Consider the following 16119-nt stretch of genomic DNA (forward strand, 5'->3'; position numbering starts at 1 on the left):
AGGGGTTATACGGACGTCGGCTCTGGACCAATGGCGAGGCTGCGGCGGCGCAGGGAGCGGTTCCGGGTCAGGCGCCGCCGCTGCCGGTGGCTGCCCAGGGGATGAGCTCGGAGAAGGGGAACGTGTCGCGCACGCGGCCCCAGCGCTACCAGAACGCGCGCGCTTTCAGGAACGACAAGTACGACACCAGCGCTCAGCGCAAGGTAGGCAATGGGGCCGCCCCCGGGACCCGGCCGGCCCCTCCCGGCACAGGGCTCGGCCGGGCCGAGCCGCGCATCTCGTTGCCCGGTGGCCGTGGGTGCGTCGCGGGCGCGTCGCGGGCGGACGGGGAGATGCGGCGGCAGAGACGACCCCTCTAAGGCGGCGGAGCTGCGGAAGGGGTAAATAGGGCCTGTGCGGCCTGCTGGGTGCACGGATGGCGCTGGAGCCATGGCCTGTCCCCTTCGGCCGAAAGGTCCTGAAGGGCTTCGGGATCGTAAACGAAGTCAGACAGTAGGGGAAGCCGAGAAACCTTTTCATTTTAGCGGCGGAGAAACTTTTGGCCCAGGTTAATCCAAAAAGTTCACTGCGGCATTAAATGCGTAATCTGTAATAAGCCGTCTCAGTCAGCTGTCACCTGACCCCGTGTCTTAAGCTGTTGTGTAAGCAAATACGTTGTGTGATCCTTGGATCATATGTATAACGTGAAAGGCCCTCCTTAAGCCAAAGAATTGTTAAAAGGAAAACTGAAATAAAGCATTTACTTTTGTGCAGTGTGAGTGCAGTAAATAAATGTTCCCTGTGGTGTTATCCATGTGACTTCTTCTAAGGCATATGGCCTTAAAGTTTGTGACTGTGAGGTTTTAATTCAGACTTCTGAACATTTTGAGAATTTATTTTGAAAACTTCCCCCATCATCCATATAAGTACCAAGTTTCACTTTGCATATGTTTGAGACAACTTAAAAATTACTCGTGTTTGCTTTAAGGCTTTAAAAAAATCTTAAGGGTCTTTTCTGAGCAGTTACATAGAATGGTGTTTCCGTCCTTTGATATTCTGACACTATTGTTACCATAAAACGTTTTGACTTACAGTGTTACAAAAGGCTATTGTTGTCCTTTTTTGTGGTTGTTGTTGTTTCTAAGCAAGGAAAAAGCAATAGTTTACCATATATTCTTGGAACATACTCTGTGATTGTAGTTGTGATAACATAATAGCAGTGCGTGAGAAGACCAAGCATTGTGCTTGAGCACTAACAACACTGAAGTGGGATGTTTTGTTTTACAGGCTAAAGCGAAAGTGATGAATAAAGCAAAACACACGATGAGCATTCTGGAAGAGGCTTATTTGGTGCTATTGCTGTCATGTCAGTATCTCTTTTAACTGAACCTGACTGGGTTGTCAAAAAGAACTGAGGGGAAGGGAACAAAATAGTAAGTTAAAGCAATGGCACCAAAGAGGGAGGTTTGGTGGTGGGGCTTAATTTTTTTTTTTTTTTGAGATGTTGTAGGACTGGTTCTGCAAGTTGAACAGGCTGCTTTCCTGGGGCTCCAAGCAGCACCAATGTTATTTATTGTGTGAGTCATTGCATGGTCCCTGATAGGTGCATCTTTTCCTGTCTGGCCTCCACACACGTGCACACACAAAAATATCCTAGAGGTCTATCAGGGAAGTCGTCAAAGCGAAACTGAATTCTGACATCAGTTTTGTAACCGAAGCAATCACTTTAATATCCGCATGGCTGGCTTTCTTCCCTTTTAAAATATTTTGTATCTATCATATAGAACTGGCTACACAAACACGCACTCAAACAATTTTATTTTTTGTTAAAAGCTTTTGAATGTAATCAAGATTCATTGTGGGCATTAACTGTGATATGGGACTGTGTCTTTTTTGTTTCTGTGTCAAGTGAATGATTTCTTTTCTCTGTGTGCCTGCCAGTTCATGGAGACAGCTGAACACAAGAAAGAAGGTTCTTGAAGAAGGTGCATCTTACTATGGAATTAGATAGTGTGTGGTAAAAGGAAAGTATGCATTTTGCTTTTGACATAGTGTCATGTACAAATTCTAGTGCAAGAGGATACATGGAGGTCTTTATTGTAATAAGTAGGCCTGATTCTGCTATTTGAGAAATTTGAAAAGAACTTAAACTAACAAAGAGTAAGTGGTGATTAATGTCATAGTTTAGATACAAGCTAAAGTGAATAATTACAGTTTTGCATCTTGGTTTTCTGTAGTCCTCAATGATCAGATGCACCACAGATGTTCAAGGTGTGAAGAGGGAAAGGAAGAAATAGTAGCGATTAGATCACAGGGACTGATACAGGAGTGGGGCATTCTTCCTTTCCACCTCTCACTAGTTCAGAAGATCAGAGGAATGCTCAGAGCTGCTGAAAGAGGGTGGATCTCCTGTAAATCACTGCTAACATTTGGGGGGTTTTAGTTATTTTCCCTGTCTTTGACCACTGTTACACACTGTCCAATGCAATACATCTTGAAAGGCTGCAGAATGCTTTTTAGCTTAAAATTTTTATTCTCCTACATTTGTGCACTGTGAAGTATTAACTACAGTAGCTTTAGGTTGTACTGTGGGTGAAGTTGTAGTTACTTGTAGTGTTATTGCTGTTTCTCTCAGTAAAGTAATATCTGCAGAGGAAATTGATCAACAGACTTTTGACTTTTCCCTGCTGGCAGTCATTATCTGGTGGTTTTGTGTTTTTTTGAAAGGTTTTGCGTTCTTTGTCTGACACTGAGCTTGTCATCCATTTTCTAATTTTAAAGACCATAGATCTGATTACTTGCAGAACATGCTGAAAGATCCATCTGTCTTTCCTCTAATGATCAGTCTAGGCTAGTTGAGTTAAAACACCCTTGCAGCAAAGTACAATGCCTCTCTACTGTATTTGGGTAACTGCCTACAACACTGCTGGGGAAGCTTGCATCCTAGGATGGACTGAAGAAGGATGAGCCAGGACAGGGTAAGACACACTGTGTTGTTAGTTTTTGAATCTTGGAGTTTGTTTATGGGTGCTTGCTTTACATAGTATATTCCAGAACAGTTGTTTGTGGCACTGAGATGAGGAATATACATTGTTATATGAATATACATTTTATGTAAAGTATATTACATAATCAACATGAAAGCTGGAGTAGTTCTAGAGATGAAAGCAAATAGCATTCAATGAGAACATTTAGAACTCCATTGCAATAAGATAGTAAACCACAAAGTGATTTATATTTACACCCAAATGACAGGTCTGTTTCTTTCCTCTCATTAAGTAGGCCCCAGATGATAATCCACATTTCCCTAAATTTCAGAGGGTATTACCTCTGAACCTCAGCTTTACCATAGTGTTGATGTCAGCTACTTCTTCAGCTGTCTGCATGGATAGATATCTTGTTTCAGTGGAGACACTGTGGGAAAGCAATGCCTACAGAACAAGTGAATATAGAGCTTAAAAGCTGAGTGACTTGAAGCTCAGAGGGGAGATACAGATAAACATGTAGCCAACTGGAACTAGCCAATAACAGCATTGGAGTTTGGTTAGTTTCTTTCTTCCTGCAACGTACAGTAGCTTGGTAGGCTAATGTCTACGCTCTAGCCACCCCTGTTATTCTGGGTTCAGAAGTGCATTCAGGCTTGGGTTGTACTCTTTCATGTAAGGAGAGGAGGAGCCAGCGTATTCTGGACACTAACCTAACTCAGGGGAGACATGGAGAGAGAGCGAGCATGTGTGTGTTCAGTTCTTTGTGGGTAAAAGGATGATAGTTGACTACTGGTCCTTCCAAGTGCATATATTCTCTTGCTGGTTACTTGTATGTTTTCATATCCATGGTCACTGCTCTGAAAAAAGCTAAACATGTTGATCTCCAAATGTCCATTTGGAACTGGGCATAGAGAAAGCTTTTGATTTCATGTGTTTTAAAGTCAGTAGCAATAAAACATGAAAGGGCCTTAAATGCTAGCTATATAGCCATCCATATGTAACCAGTATGTATGTAGGGAGGCCTAAGGCTTTGGTTAAAAAGCTAAATATACTTCTCTTTAGACAGAGACGAGAAAATAACCATGTAGAAAATGGATTTTAAAGTAATACTCATACAATATGTGAGGAAGTGAATCTGGGGGGACTTGATTTCAACCTGGGAAATGTGTATTAGAACCCTGAAAAGCTGATGCCTCATATCACAGTTTCAGGTTTGTTAGTCTGCACTGATCTACTCTAACTGCTTTGCAGTCATGTGCTGGAGATCAGGTGGATTTTTTTGTTTTTCTGAGATGTGTAGTTATTCAGAACTACTGCATTCAGTCTTGTGTTGATTGAAGCAATATCACCTGTGCGAGGAAGTTTATGGATGACATTGCATTTTTTTTACGGCAGAATAGACTGCTGATATGTGCTCAGTGGTAGGAGTCTGCTTTCAGTAGAATAAATTGAAATACCCATAGGTTCACACATAATTAGAAACTTCCAAACAGACAATGAGGCTTCTTTGAAACCCCATCATTGCGTCTTGCTTGTGAGTTCTTTAATGCTGTCTTAAGCTAGGGATTATTTTATGTGCCAAGTTAGTAGGTGTAGGTGCATGTGTTTACTTCAATACATTCTGAATTGCTTTTGGTGGGTTGTTAAATGATTTGATGTTGGGTTACGTGAACATACAAAGGATGCTGTTTCGTTAATGCAGTTGACCTGACAGTGTGTTATAATATACACATGGAGTATTTTGTGACTTGTACTTTAAGGCTGTTTATGTATGTCTGTATTGCATGACTGTAATTTCTTTGGGGAATATATAGACTATAAGCACTGAATGAGTTGCACTTGTGCTTGGAGGGCAGTATGACAAAAGAGAAGAGGAAAGAACTATTGACTGGAACAGGGAAATAAGCGTTTAAAAAAATAGAGAAACTGCTGTGACAGAAACAGAATCTAACCTGTCAGAGTAGTTCTCACACCAGGAAATCCATTTCAGACCATAAGCACTACCACCTCTTTGTGTATGAGAGCTAACTGCCTGAATAAAAGCTAGGTAGAAAAGTTGGGAGAGAATAACGAAGTTGATAAGCCTTGTTCAGGTATTTGTGCGGTTTGCTGGGTTTTTCTACCTTTAAAGGAAAGCAAGCTATTAAATGGATGAAAGGAAGAAAATAAAAAGATACGAAAGTTTAAACCATGTACAAAATATATTTAAAAGTGAATATTAATAGAAAAAGTAAGCAGCAGAGGGATTTCTTTAACTATTACTTCACCGTTCTGATTGGGAACTGAGAGACGTGGAAAGTTTCTCTTCCATTTTGTTAGGACTCTCACGTGTTCTCTGGTGATTTCAAAATTCTGAAAATATCAGTTTATCCAAATCTTTAATTAGGGACAGCTTTCTTTGCTTCTTCAAGTCTGCATTACTTTTGAAAATGGTATGGTACTTCTTTTTGGTCAAAGGAAGTGTTGAGTTTAGTGTAGAAAACCACAGTAAATGATCAACTTGTTTTAGTAATAGTAACATTTAAATGTCATGCATTTTTCCTGAGGAGAATAAACTTAGAAGGCAAACACAAGTTAAGGTTAAACTCTGTAACAATCTCCCTGCTTGCTTGCTTGTTTAACATCAGTCCATCATTCTCTATTGACTTTCTAAATTACAGCCTGGTAGAAGGATTGTAGAGTCATAGTCACTGTCATGTTCAGATATGCTGAGGCAGTGATTAACTACACCACTCCATACTTAAAGTACCAACATTGAGTAGAAAAAAGAGGAAGTTGCTGAAGGGGAGGAAGAGACTGTGCTCTGTGTGTGCCTGTTAGAAGGAAGAAATTAGAACTGTAAAGCTGTCATCTTTCTTCCAATTACCAGTTACCTTCTGAGTAGATACCATGTTATTTCTCTGAATTGCTTCGTAAGATTTGTGGTGCTACAGATGACTAGGTTGAAAAGCCCGGACATCTTTACGCCTGGATCAGGATCTAAAGTGACACGTAATTGTGATCTTCATAGCTACAATCTAATTTGGTGTCAGAAGACTCTTAGGCAGCATTTTGGTCGATGTTCTTAATCTTTACCTTTGCACTGGATATCTGAAGTGTTGCTGATCATACCAAGAAGACAGAACAGTTGAAATGAGAATGTTTAGAAGTAGTGGAAATACACAGACCGGCTCTAATAGATTCATTGCCTTTATGTGGCTATGATTGTTTCTATGCAATTGAATTACATTAACTTTAGAGCTTCTTGTGTGTTGCTTATCTTCTAAAGACCTTTTTCTGTGGTGAAACAATGTATTATAATATAGAGGAAGGCCTAATCTTTGGGATGAGGGCATCAGATAAGATGCAGGGCTCTGTTATTTGAAACAAAGGTGAAGAAGTCCAAATAATGAAGTCTTTATGCCACATGAATAGTCACTTGGCCTTGCTCTGAGGTGGTATTTTCATGCAAAGGTGTACAATGAATAACATGAAAAAGCATCTTTGGAATTTGGGATGGCCTGTATTTTAGTTTGTCTGATAAAAAACAAAAAATAAATTCATCACTGTATGATTGTGTATTTGGGAGCCAGATGATAAGCGTATTGGGAGGAGGAAGAGCTTTATAAAGCACTATTAATAATAATTCTGCATATTTCCTTGTTCCATAGCGAATGTTTAGCAGAATTTGTAATAGGCTGCCTGTTTGACAAACTTAGGATTTCCTGTAGATGAGAGGTGAAAGTAGTTCCTATTTTGTTCTTCTGAACCGTTTATGCCACATGCAGTCCTGAGCGTGGCCTCTTGCATTCCAAGTGCGTTACGCATTGCTGAGCCTGTCCCTGCATCACTTAGTAACAGGGCTCCCATCCCCAGCTGTGATGTCAGGATGTATTATTGGAAATGAGGTGGTTTTCAGCAAGGAAGCTGACTCCCTTTGGAAAGACAATCAGCTTAAACTATTGCCATCTTTTGATGTTTATTGGGTTCTGCCTTAGCAGTACTAAAAATAGTTGATCACAATAAAGAACATGTAGGAATACAAATTTCAGTGTTTCTGTCTCTCTCCCCCCCTGCATTACTAATTAATGCAAATCAGGAGAGTTGGAGGGTGAACCGAGAAGTTCAGGCAAATTTGAAGGTTATCAGAAGCTTATTCAGGCTATACTATTTGGAGCCTTACTTTGTGCTAGTCAAGTACTGAAAAGGCTTATCTTCAAATTTCGTGAATTTTGAAAGAATGACAAGTCAGTGCTGACAGCAGTTTGAATTGTCAGTCCTTTCAGATATCTGTTGAGAATTTACCAGCATTTACTGAGAATTGTCGCAGAGAGTTTCCTTAGCCAAATGTTTGTGTTTCTTGGAAAAATCTAATTCATGATGTATGGTTGATATCAAAACTACAGCTCTCTGTATCCAGTATTCAAGCATTCTGCAAAACTTTGTTTGTTTGTTTGTTTCTGTCTGCCTGTCTTTCTTTTTTTAGCATGCAAAATCTGTATTTGATCATTTGGAAAAAATTTTACTGTCTTTAAACTGAACCAGCCGCGTACCACACCTTCAGTTAACTACACACTATGCAAAAACTTACGCTGAATGGTTGAAATTTAGTGAAAAGGGGAACAATGGAAAACAAGTCCTATAGTATAATGTTAGTCATGTTGCATTTCCTTTGCCACATACATTTTTCAGAACAGAGTAAGAAACTTTTTTTTTAAAACTGGGCTTGTTCTTTTGTCTAGTGTATTGAAGTAGAACTTTGTGGAGTAGTAAGAACCTCTTGTGGGTCATAAAACCAGGAAATTACTTCACAAGTTACTGTAAGTGTAGAATAAGTTCTCAGTTTGTAAAATAATAACATAAACTGTAATTTCAATTAATGTAGAATCTGTTTCAATGAACTTTTAGGTATTCTAAAAAACAGATGTGTTTTAAATCATGTTAATAATGTCATTTTGGTATGGTACCCATTTTTAAGCTGTCTTAAAGCACAATAGAATTTTTTGACTATATGCTTTTTTTAAATTGTGAAATTTCCGTTTTTAAAGTTCTGAATTAGTACACATAACTGATAGATAAAGTTACTGCTGTCATTTTTAGATAAGAAGTAAAAGTAGATTCAATGTACAAGTATATGTTGCTTGTTATTTAAGGTACCTGTGGTTTGGCACTACTTCTATCTCAGATTAACTTCTCTTGTGCAAATAGTACTGGCCAGTTAACATTCTGTATTCCTGAGCAAACTAAATGCAGAATGTTGTAGAAGATCTTCAGGTAAACTTTGCATTGTCTTGAAAATATATCATAGTTCAAATTACTATTTTGAGGATTTTATCTTAGCTACTTGAGAGCAAAAGTGTATTACTTTTTCATAAAGGAAGTTTGTGATGAAAGAGACATTGAATGATTTGACGGCAATGTGTGGATTCTACTTCACTGAGATCTGAGAAAAAGTCCTGATACTACTTACTTGAACTATGTAGTATATAGGTTGAGCAATAATAAGTAAAAAGTTAAGTCTTGCAAGTTGTCTTTGCATAAAACTCATGTTATTTCAGGGCTCATTTGTACTTAAATCTGTATTGTAAAATATGTAGAGATGAAACAATAGATTATTATTAATATTTTATTATTATCAACAGTATAATAACATAAATAGGTACTACTATTAAAAATATTAAAATTATCATGTTAATAATAATCAAGACTCCTTCAAGGTAAAAGACTACCTCAGCACTCTTTCCACTGAAGAAAATTACTAGCAGTAAATGTATGTAAAATGTTTATGTTAATATCAAACAAACATCTTTCTAAATACTGTATTAATTGCATGATGGGTTGAATGACCAAGATTATACTCACAAAAATAGGAAATTTTCAATGTATTCTTAATTTAATTTTTATTTATTTATTCAGAAAATAAACGCTAAGCTTCATGATGGAGTCTGTCAGCATTGCAAAGGAGTCTTGGAGTGGCGGGTAAAATTCAACAAGTACAAACTACTGTCAAAACCTAAAAAATGGTGAGTTAAGATACTTTGTATTAATCATGTAGTGTGTGAACTTTTTGGAAAAAAATCTAGTTTTGGAAACTCACAAGTAGTAGCTGCTGCTATAGGACATTCTTCAAATTTGGAGTCTGCAATGGCAATATATAACCAGTGTTCATTTTCTAATTTAGTAGTCTTTTATCTTAAACTCTTAAAAAGAAAACACAGTGAAAAAACAACTGCTTCCCTCTTAGCTGCTAAAATGCTTGAACCGTGGAGCTGTAAGTTTTCAAAACTGTTAGTGTGTACTCCTGAACAAAAAGTCAAACCTGACCCAGTCATAACATGATTTTCTAAGGCCTCATTGCAAGTCAATATTTGAGGAATCTGCACATCTCTTAACTTTTGTAGTTCATAAAGACTATCTAATAGAGAAATGAGGAGAGGAAGGTGTTATTTTTGTGTCATACCAAAACTCCTTACCAAGACTGTTCTCAGCATTACTGAGACCTCAGTTTCTACAAAATATTTGCAATACATGACATTTCATTACCTCTTAGTATGTTCTCTCTTTTTGTATGTGAAACTATAATCCCAAATATTAAATGTTTAGCATTGTTTGCATACAATTCTGTGTTAGGTATTTTTGGATAAGTACATAACAAGGATTATAAATGTCTTAAAATAATTTATAGGTTTGTGACAGGTTAATTTTCTGAAGTGGATACTCTCTGCTTCTTTCTTACTTGCTCAGCTGCAGAGGTCCTTAGCTCTGAGGCTGCAGACACAGCCGGTGTTTCAACAATTAAATGTTGAACTCAAAGAAACTGCAGCTGGGCTGTGGTGTATGATACAGCCAGCTTTGTCACAGTAGTTCACTCTGTATTTGTATGTTGTTCTCTGTTAAATACTTCTGAAATATTTATGGACTGCTTGATGAGATTCTGTAAATGTATGTGTGCAGTTCCCTTTATGACAGTGTATTTTATTTTGAATTTCAGTAGGTTAAAAGGAAAGAAGGTTAGTTCATAGTATATCCCCCATTTGTGAGAAGTTTTACTTTTTAATATGAAACCACATGCAACAAATATTTTGGTTTTAGTAAATGATTTCACCTTGTTAAAAAAAAAAAAAAGAAGATTAGGTAGAAGTCTCACTGATTCTCAAAGTGAACATTCTGTGTACTATTCACTGCAGAAAAAGTTGGAATTTGTCTTTTTTTTTAACTCATTCTGAAATGATTAAAATGTGCATCTTGTTTAAAAGCAATGAGCAATCATGTGGTGGTGAATCTGGTTTTTTTGCCCCTTCTCTGCCTACCCCCAAAAGGAAAATAAAATAGGCAAGAAAAGCATGTAAATTGGCGAAGCTTTGGAAATAGAAAAAGTGGCATTGTGGGACAGCTGCTTATGACAGGATATGTAATGTTTTCCATCATATTTTTAAACAAGTAAACTGGGCTGCAGACCATTCTAGCTCTACAGGTGGTGGTTTCTAGCCCATCCCACAGCAGTACAAAGGCTGAGCGGGCTACTATTCTGAAAGGACAAGACTGTGAAGTTTTTCAATGGGTGAAGCTTCTAGGTGAAGTAGACACCTTACAGACATTAAAAACGTGACTATATGGAAAAAAATTAATTCTTCATTTCATAGGCGATGGAAATGGAGGACTTCTCTGTACCTCAACTTATTTTTAGTTTTTTAACATCTTCAAAATTATGATTGTTAGTACAGCCACAAGTTATCCTACTTTACTTTTATTTCTAGTATTTATTTGTTACAAATAATACTATTTTTTTAAAAATGTCTATTCATCCTGCATTGATAGTACCCCTATTGGTGTGACATGGCTTGGAAGATCTGTAGACACTTTTTTTAATACTGAAGTGACTGAACACAGAGGAAAGGGGCGGGGGGGGGGGGGGGGGGAACCCAACTGAAGTAGGTATTTCCAATGGCATCTAACTGTAGGTTTTTCCTGGAGAAGTGGAAGACCAAAAAGACTAGGCAGTTCAGACTTCCTTTTGTCAAATGTGTCCTACAGCAATTCTTGTGATTTTACAGCTTTTTTTAGGTGTGTGCATCTTAATAATAAAACATCAACAGAGCCTAGATGAAGATAGTAGGAAGAAGGCAATAGTGCTTAAGAATGAGATTTGAGAAAGCAAGTAAAAATTCTGTTTCAGTAGATGTTAATTAGTGCATCTCTCCTTATATGGTACGCAAAATCTTGATATTTTCCTTCAGCCTGTTTCAGCCAAATCTGCAAACTGCCTCTTCAGAACTGTATGCTGAATCTTTCCTGACACTTTTGAGTGCCTGAGAAACCAAGAAAGAGTGACTTTTAGGATAGCTGCATTACATAGGATATATAGTTCTGGGTTCTGTTCTCCAAAAATATAAGGCTTTAGAGATGTTAGCTGTATGTTAACCTATAGCATTTTAGAAATGACTTAATCTACAGAGTTTTATCATATCTTGAAAAAGGATAGCCAAAAACCTCTATATAATTGGGTTGGGTTTAGAATACAGTTCAGTGCAGGCTTGTGTTCACGGAAAGTGAAGTCTAGTACTGGCTTTGTTTATACTCTGAGAAAATCAAGAGGAAGACATTGTAAAATTGAAAGCTTTTTATTTGTAAAATGCATGCATCTTTTTGTACTATATTCTTACTTAAGAATTACTGTTAAACCAGAAGATGAGATTATGTAGCTTTTAAAATAAAACTACTTACTGAAGCAAATGGAAATGTTTCTTTTGTCACTTTATATATAAAAATTCTTGGCTTTATGTTTCTTCTTCAGTTCTTGTTTTAATAATTCTTCCTGAAAAAGTTAAAGGAGAGGGGAGACAGTCAATGATTTTGATAGTGCTGCTTGTTAAATCACCAGTTGTTTATAACATGTTGTTCCTCTTTTGAAGAGTATGTCTGTATTGTCTTTGAACACAGAATGTTTAATAAGTGTCCACAAATATTTTTTCTAATCATGTTTTCTTTATCTTCACAGTGTGAAGTGCCTCCAGAAGACTGTAAAAGATCCTTACCATATTATTTGTCGACCATGTGCTGGTAAACTAGAAATTTGTGCTAAATGTGGAAAAGAAGAAGAAATAGTAATTCCGTAAGTAGCTCATAGATTACATAGTTTCAGTACTGCACTGTTTCTTCCCCTTTTTATAAAGCTTGTTTGAGAACTGCCAAGAAGCTTTACTTTATGCCATACTCTGAGTAATCCTGATAGGAATCAAGCAGAGTCATTATCCTTACTTTCTTCTACTGAACCTAGGGGTGAAAGGGCTATTGCTGTTATTGGGGCCGAGCCAAAAAAAGTATTACTTGGATAAGACACTTTAATACCAAAGGGTAAATTGCTTATCTTCCTTAGGAACAGCACTTCAAAATGGATTTTGGTATAGAGCACCATAAAATATGCATAAGCTAATTTACTGTTTGCATTTTGTCTGTCATTTGATGATTCAGTTACTAGTGAACAGAAACACTAAACAAGGCGGATACTGAGCACAGTTACAATAATGTATTTATCAAGCTTTCGTGTTATTTATTCTTTTACTAGAGTTCTCTATTGAGCATCTGGTATCAATTTGATAGTTTGTGACAACTAGCCAGCAGTTGCTTAGCTGGTCAAACTGTTCATATATATTATTTTTTTTCTTCACAGACTTTTTCCTTTACTGTCTTCTATATCTTTCCTACTCAGTGTGGAAGTAATTTTAGGTTATTTTCCCTCTCCTCCTCTTCCCCATGTCCCACCCCTTTCCATCCCTGGTAAAATATTTTACCCTCCATCCCATTCTTGTTTAAAATAAAAACAAATTCCAGAAGTGGATGGTGATAATATCCTCTTGCTTTCTGCAGGATTGATAAAGGACAAGACAGAACTATGAGTGCGACTACTAAAAATGGTCCAGAGAGCAGTGGATTGGAGGGTGAGCTGGATTTTGATACAAACTTCAGTAGCACAGAGAGTGATGAAGATTCTGGTGTGCTTGAAAAACAATTTAAAAGTATGAAATTTGAAAGGACAGAGATATAAAATGTTGAGTTTATATGAGAGACTATATGCAATCAAAAGTGGTTTGCCTTAAACTTCTCTGAAAACCTGATTTGACATCTAAGGTCCTTGCATATAAATGTTGGCACTGTGTATTATGACACTTGTTGGGGGTTCTGTATAAAATATTTTTTTTTTTAATTAAGAGCAGAATTCCTTGTGAAAAGATTCAGAAATTGAATCTTTAAGCATAGTTATTTCTTGCATACATGTAACAACTTCCTGTTTCTCTGGAATAAAGCCTCTTTGTGTAATTTTTCTAAATTCAGTATTACGTGACTGTTGTATTGCTACTTGGAAAGCTAGTGGGCTGTTTGGAAATTAATTGCTAATTTCAACCTGTATATTTGAAGTGGCATATCTCAGCTCAGAATAAAATCTCTTAATTGAAATAAAAACCATTAGAATCAACACATTTTTGCCAACGAGAAACAAGCGTATTTATTCCGGTTGAATAAAATTCTGGACTTCTGGAGGCGATGAAGTCATCAAAGGCAGTTTCGGCCTCCCCTTGGTTTCTGAAGCGTCTCCCACACAGGAAGCTGTCGAGATGCTTGAAGAAGTGATAGTCGGTGGGCGAGAGGTCTGGTGAGTACGGTGTATGAGGCAGAGTTTCGTAGCACAGCTCATTCAGCCGTTGCAGCGTTGAAAGTGCAACGTATGGCCACGTGTTATTGTGGAGAAGGATTGGACCCTTTCTCTTGACCCGTGCTAGGCGCAGCTGTTGAAGTTTCTGGTGCATTTCATTGATTTGCTGGATGTATTTTGCCGCCGTGATCGTTTCACCTGGATTCAGGAAGCTGTGATGGATTAAACCAGAAGCAGACCACCAGACAGTCAGTATGACCTTCTTTTGGTGCAGATTCGGCTTTGGGAACTGCTGTGGAGCTTCATCACGGTCCAACCACTGAGCCAATCATCGCCGGCTATCGTAGAGCATCCATTTCTCGTTGCACGCCACAATACGGTCGAGAAACGGGTTGTTCTGGTCGCAAAAAACAGCGGCCATTTGTTGAGCTTCTTTGACTTTCCAATCTTCTTCAGATGCTCAGACACAGTTGATATGCTTACCCCAAGTTCTTTTGCAAGTTCTCAAACAGTTGTGCTTGTATCTGCTTCCACCAGAGCCTTCATTTCATCGCTGTCAATAGCAGAAGGACGTCCGTGACCTTCTTGATCTTCAAGGTCGAAATTTTAAGAACCAAAGTCGCACTGTCCATTGGTTAACACTTCCCTGGCCATATACCTAATTGATGTTTTGAGCAGCTTGTGCTGTATTATGTCCAAGTTTGAACTTGTAGATCTGTCGAAATTGCTGTTTTGACAGCTGAACTTCAAGCCTCCAAAATTTGTCAAAAATGCAGTTTATATTATAATTTAATTATACAGCGTGAAAGTTCATAACATGAACTTTTCAAAAATATATAACAGTACACCAGTTGAGAAGGTACTATTCCTGAAACGTATACAATGAAAATCACATTACAAAATGGAAATTAATTTCCGAACAGCCTAATACATGGAAGTCTAGTATAAATACAGAGTCCTATTGTGAAAAGGAAGAGCTAAACCACATGTAATGGTTTGCTGAAGGAAGAATTTGCAATTTCTATCAATGGGTTTCCAAACAGAGTCAAAACACCAAGTGGTCAGTACCTGTTCTTTTCTGTGGAAAAAAAAAAAAGAGGCTAAATGCCATCACCAGTATAGTTCATGAGTGGTTAATGCTTATTTACCATATATGTGTGCATTACAAATTTGTGACGTTGTTATTACCAGTTCTTTAAAAAGAAAAAAACCCTGAAGACTTTTCAGAATTCCTCATTATAGATCTCACACTTTCTTTTCCTTTGACTGCAGATCTAATGTAGGTTGCTGATATGAAAACACTTGTGTAGTGTAGTGAATCTTATGTAGTTACTCTTTTCCTGATTTTCGGTTCTATCAAGGGGTTATTTCAATGTAGATTAAGCTCTAGGAAGAAGTTAACTCAATTTGCTGTAGCTATCTTTTATAAATTCAGGATGTTTTTATGTCTTCTGTATTGTCTACCTCTATAAATAAAGCTGAAGAAGTATTTCATTGTTATTAAATGGTTTAACCTATGACAATATATTATGCTGTTTTTACTGATGGCAAAACAAGTACACATCTTGCTTTGGTGTTCTGCCTGATTTGCAATAGGGGGCATCGAAAAATTTCATTCCCAAGCTGCCTTTTTCAAATGAATTTTGAGGAATTTAAGCTTGGAGATTATTCCCTGCCCCCCCCCCCCCCCCCCCCCCCCCCCATGGGGGAAATACTGAAATTTTATCATTTAGGTAGAGATGGCCACCCTGTGGCTTCTGTAGTTGACCTTAACTTCAAAGAAACTCTAGTTACCAGGATGTGAAGATGTGAAGTACTAAGACATTAAGCAGTCAGTAGTCTACAAATTCTGATTTAAAGGATAACTTTAGTATTGACAATAACATGCGACAGCAGGATTCTTATAATCAGCCATGGAACAGCAAGCTCTTCCTAGTTTTTCTTAACTGTGTAGGCGTTTGTCACTACACATAAGTTCACTTTTGTATTGTACATTAAAACACCCTTTTACCTTTTCTAAGCTATTTGTAAGTTTGTATCTTAATATCTAAAACATGGTTTTGTAATGATCTCTAAGGACTGGTAATCTGCTTGGTTTCTTTTTTTTTTTGTTCCTTTTCTGTCTTGCTCTTGTGCTGTTGAAGAATTTGATTCCCTTATTTTTTCTGTCCCATATAGATCTTTTGCATACATGATTTTTGCCAAGTGTTATGTGATGACCACTAGCAGTAAACTATTTAAAAACATGCTACTGGTATACTCTGTTCCCATGATGCATTGTAACTTTCGTGGATTTTCACTGAAACAAAGGCTAAAGTTAAGTGTTTGGGTGGTATTCTGTTTCGTTCTGAGGTTGTTTATTACACAGTTTGCAGTCATAAAGAACCAGGACTGATGACCTACACAATCCATCTTTCTCCACCCACGCTATAAATATACTGTTTATAAGCTAAACCACTGCTTTTGTGATTAAATACACTGGTTCTTTCACTTAACTGCAACTAATAAAAACGAAGGAATTTT

The 16119-nt window shown here is 37.5% G+C and overlaps 1 protein-coding gene across 1 annotated transcript; it reads left to right on the top strand.

Annotated features, from left to right (window-relative positions):
* Window positions 1-65: 65 nt before the first annotated feature.
* Window positions 66-15844, top strand: CZH9orf85 (chromosome Z C9orf85 homolog). The gene is made up of 4 exons (XM_074932748.1): window positions 66-203; window positions 8862-8968; window positions 11944-12057; window positions 12813-15844. Exons 1-4 carry the CDS (start codon window positions 102-104, stop codon window positions 12988-12990), a joined length of 501 nt encoding a protein of 166 aa, XP_074788849.1. The 5' UTR covers window positions 66-101; the 3' UTR covers window positions 12991-15844.
* Window positions 15845-16119: the final 275 nt, after the last annotated feature.

This window comes from Athene noctua, chromosome Z, assembly GCF_965140245.1.
Source record: "Athene noctua chromosome Z, bAthNoc1.hap1.1, whole genome shotgun sequence".
Lineage (NCBI taxonomy): Eukaryota > Metazoa > Chordata > Aves > Strigiformes > Strigidae > Athene > Athene noctua.

What these genes read in the sequence shown, in the direction of transcription:
- CZH9orf85 (XM_074932748.1), top strand. Translation starts at nt 102, where the DNA reads ATGAGCTCGGAGAAGGGGAACGTGTCGCGCACGCGGCCCCAGCGCTAC. An exon ending in ACACCAGCGCTCAGCGCAAG is followed by an intron (nt 204 to 8,861) that starts GTAGGCAATGGG and finishes TTATTTATTCAG; the next exon opens with AAAATAAACGCTAAGCTTCA. An exon ending in CTGTCAAAACCTAAAAAATG is followed by an intron (nt 8,969 to 11,943) that starts GTGAGTTAAGAT and finishes TTATCTTCACAG; the next exon opens with TGTGAAGTGCCTCCAGAAGA.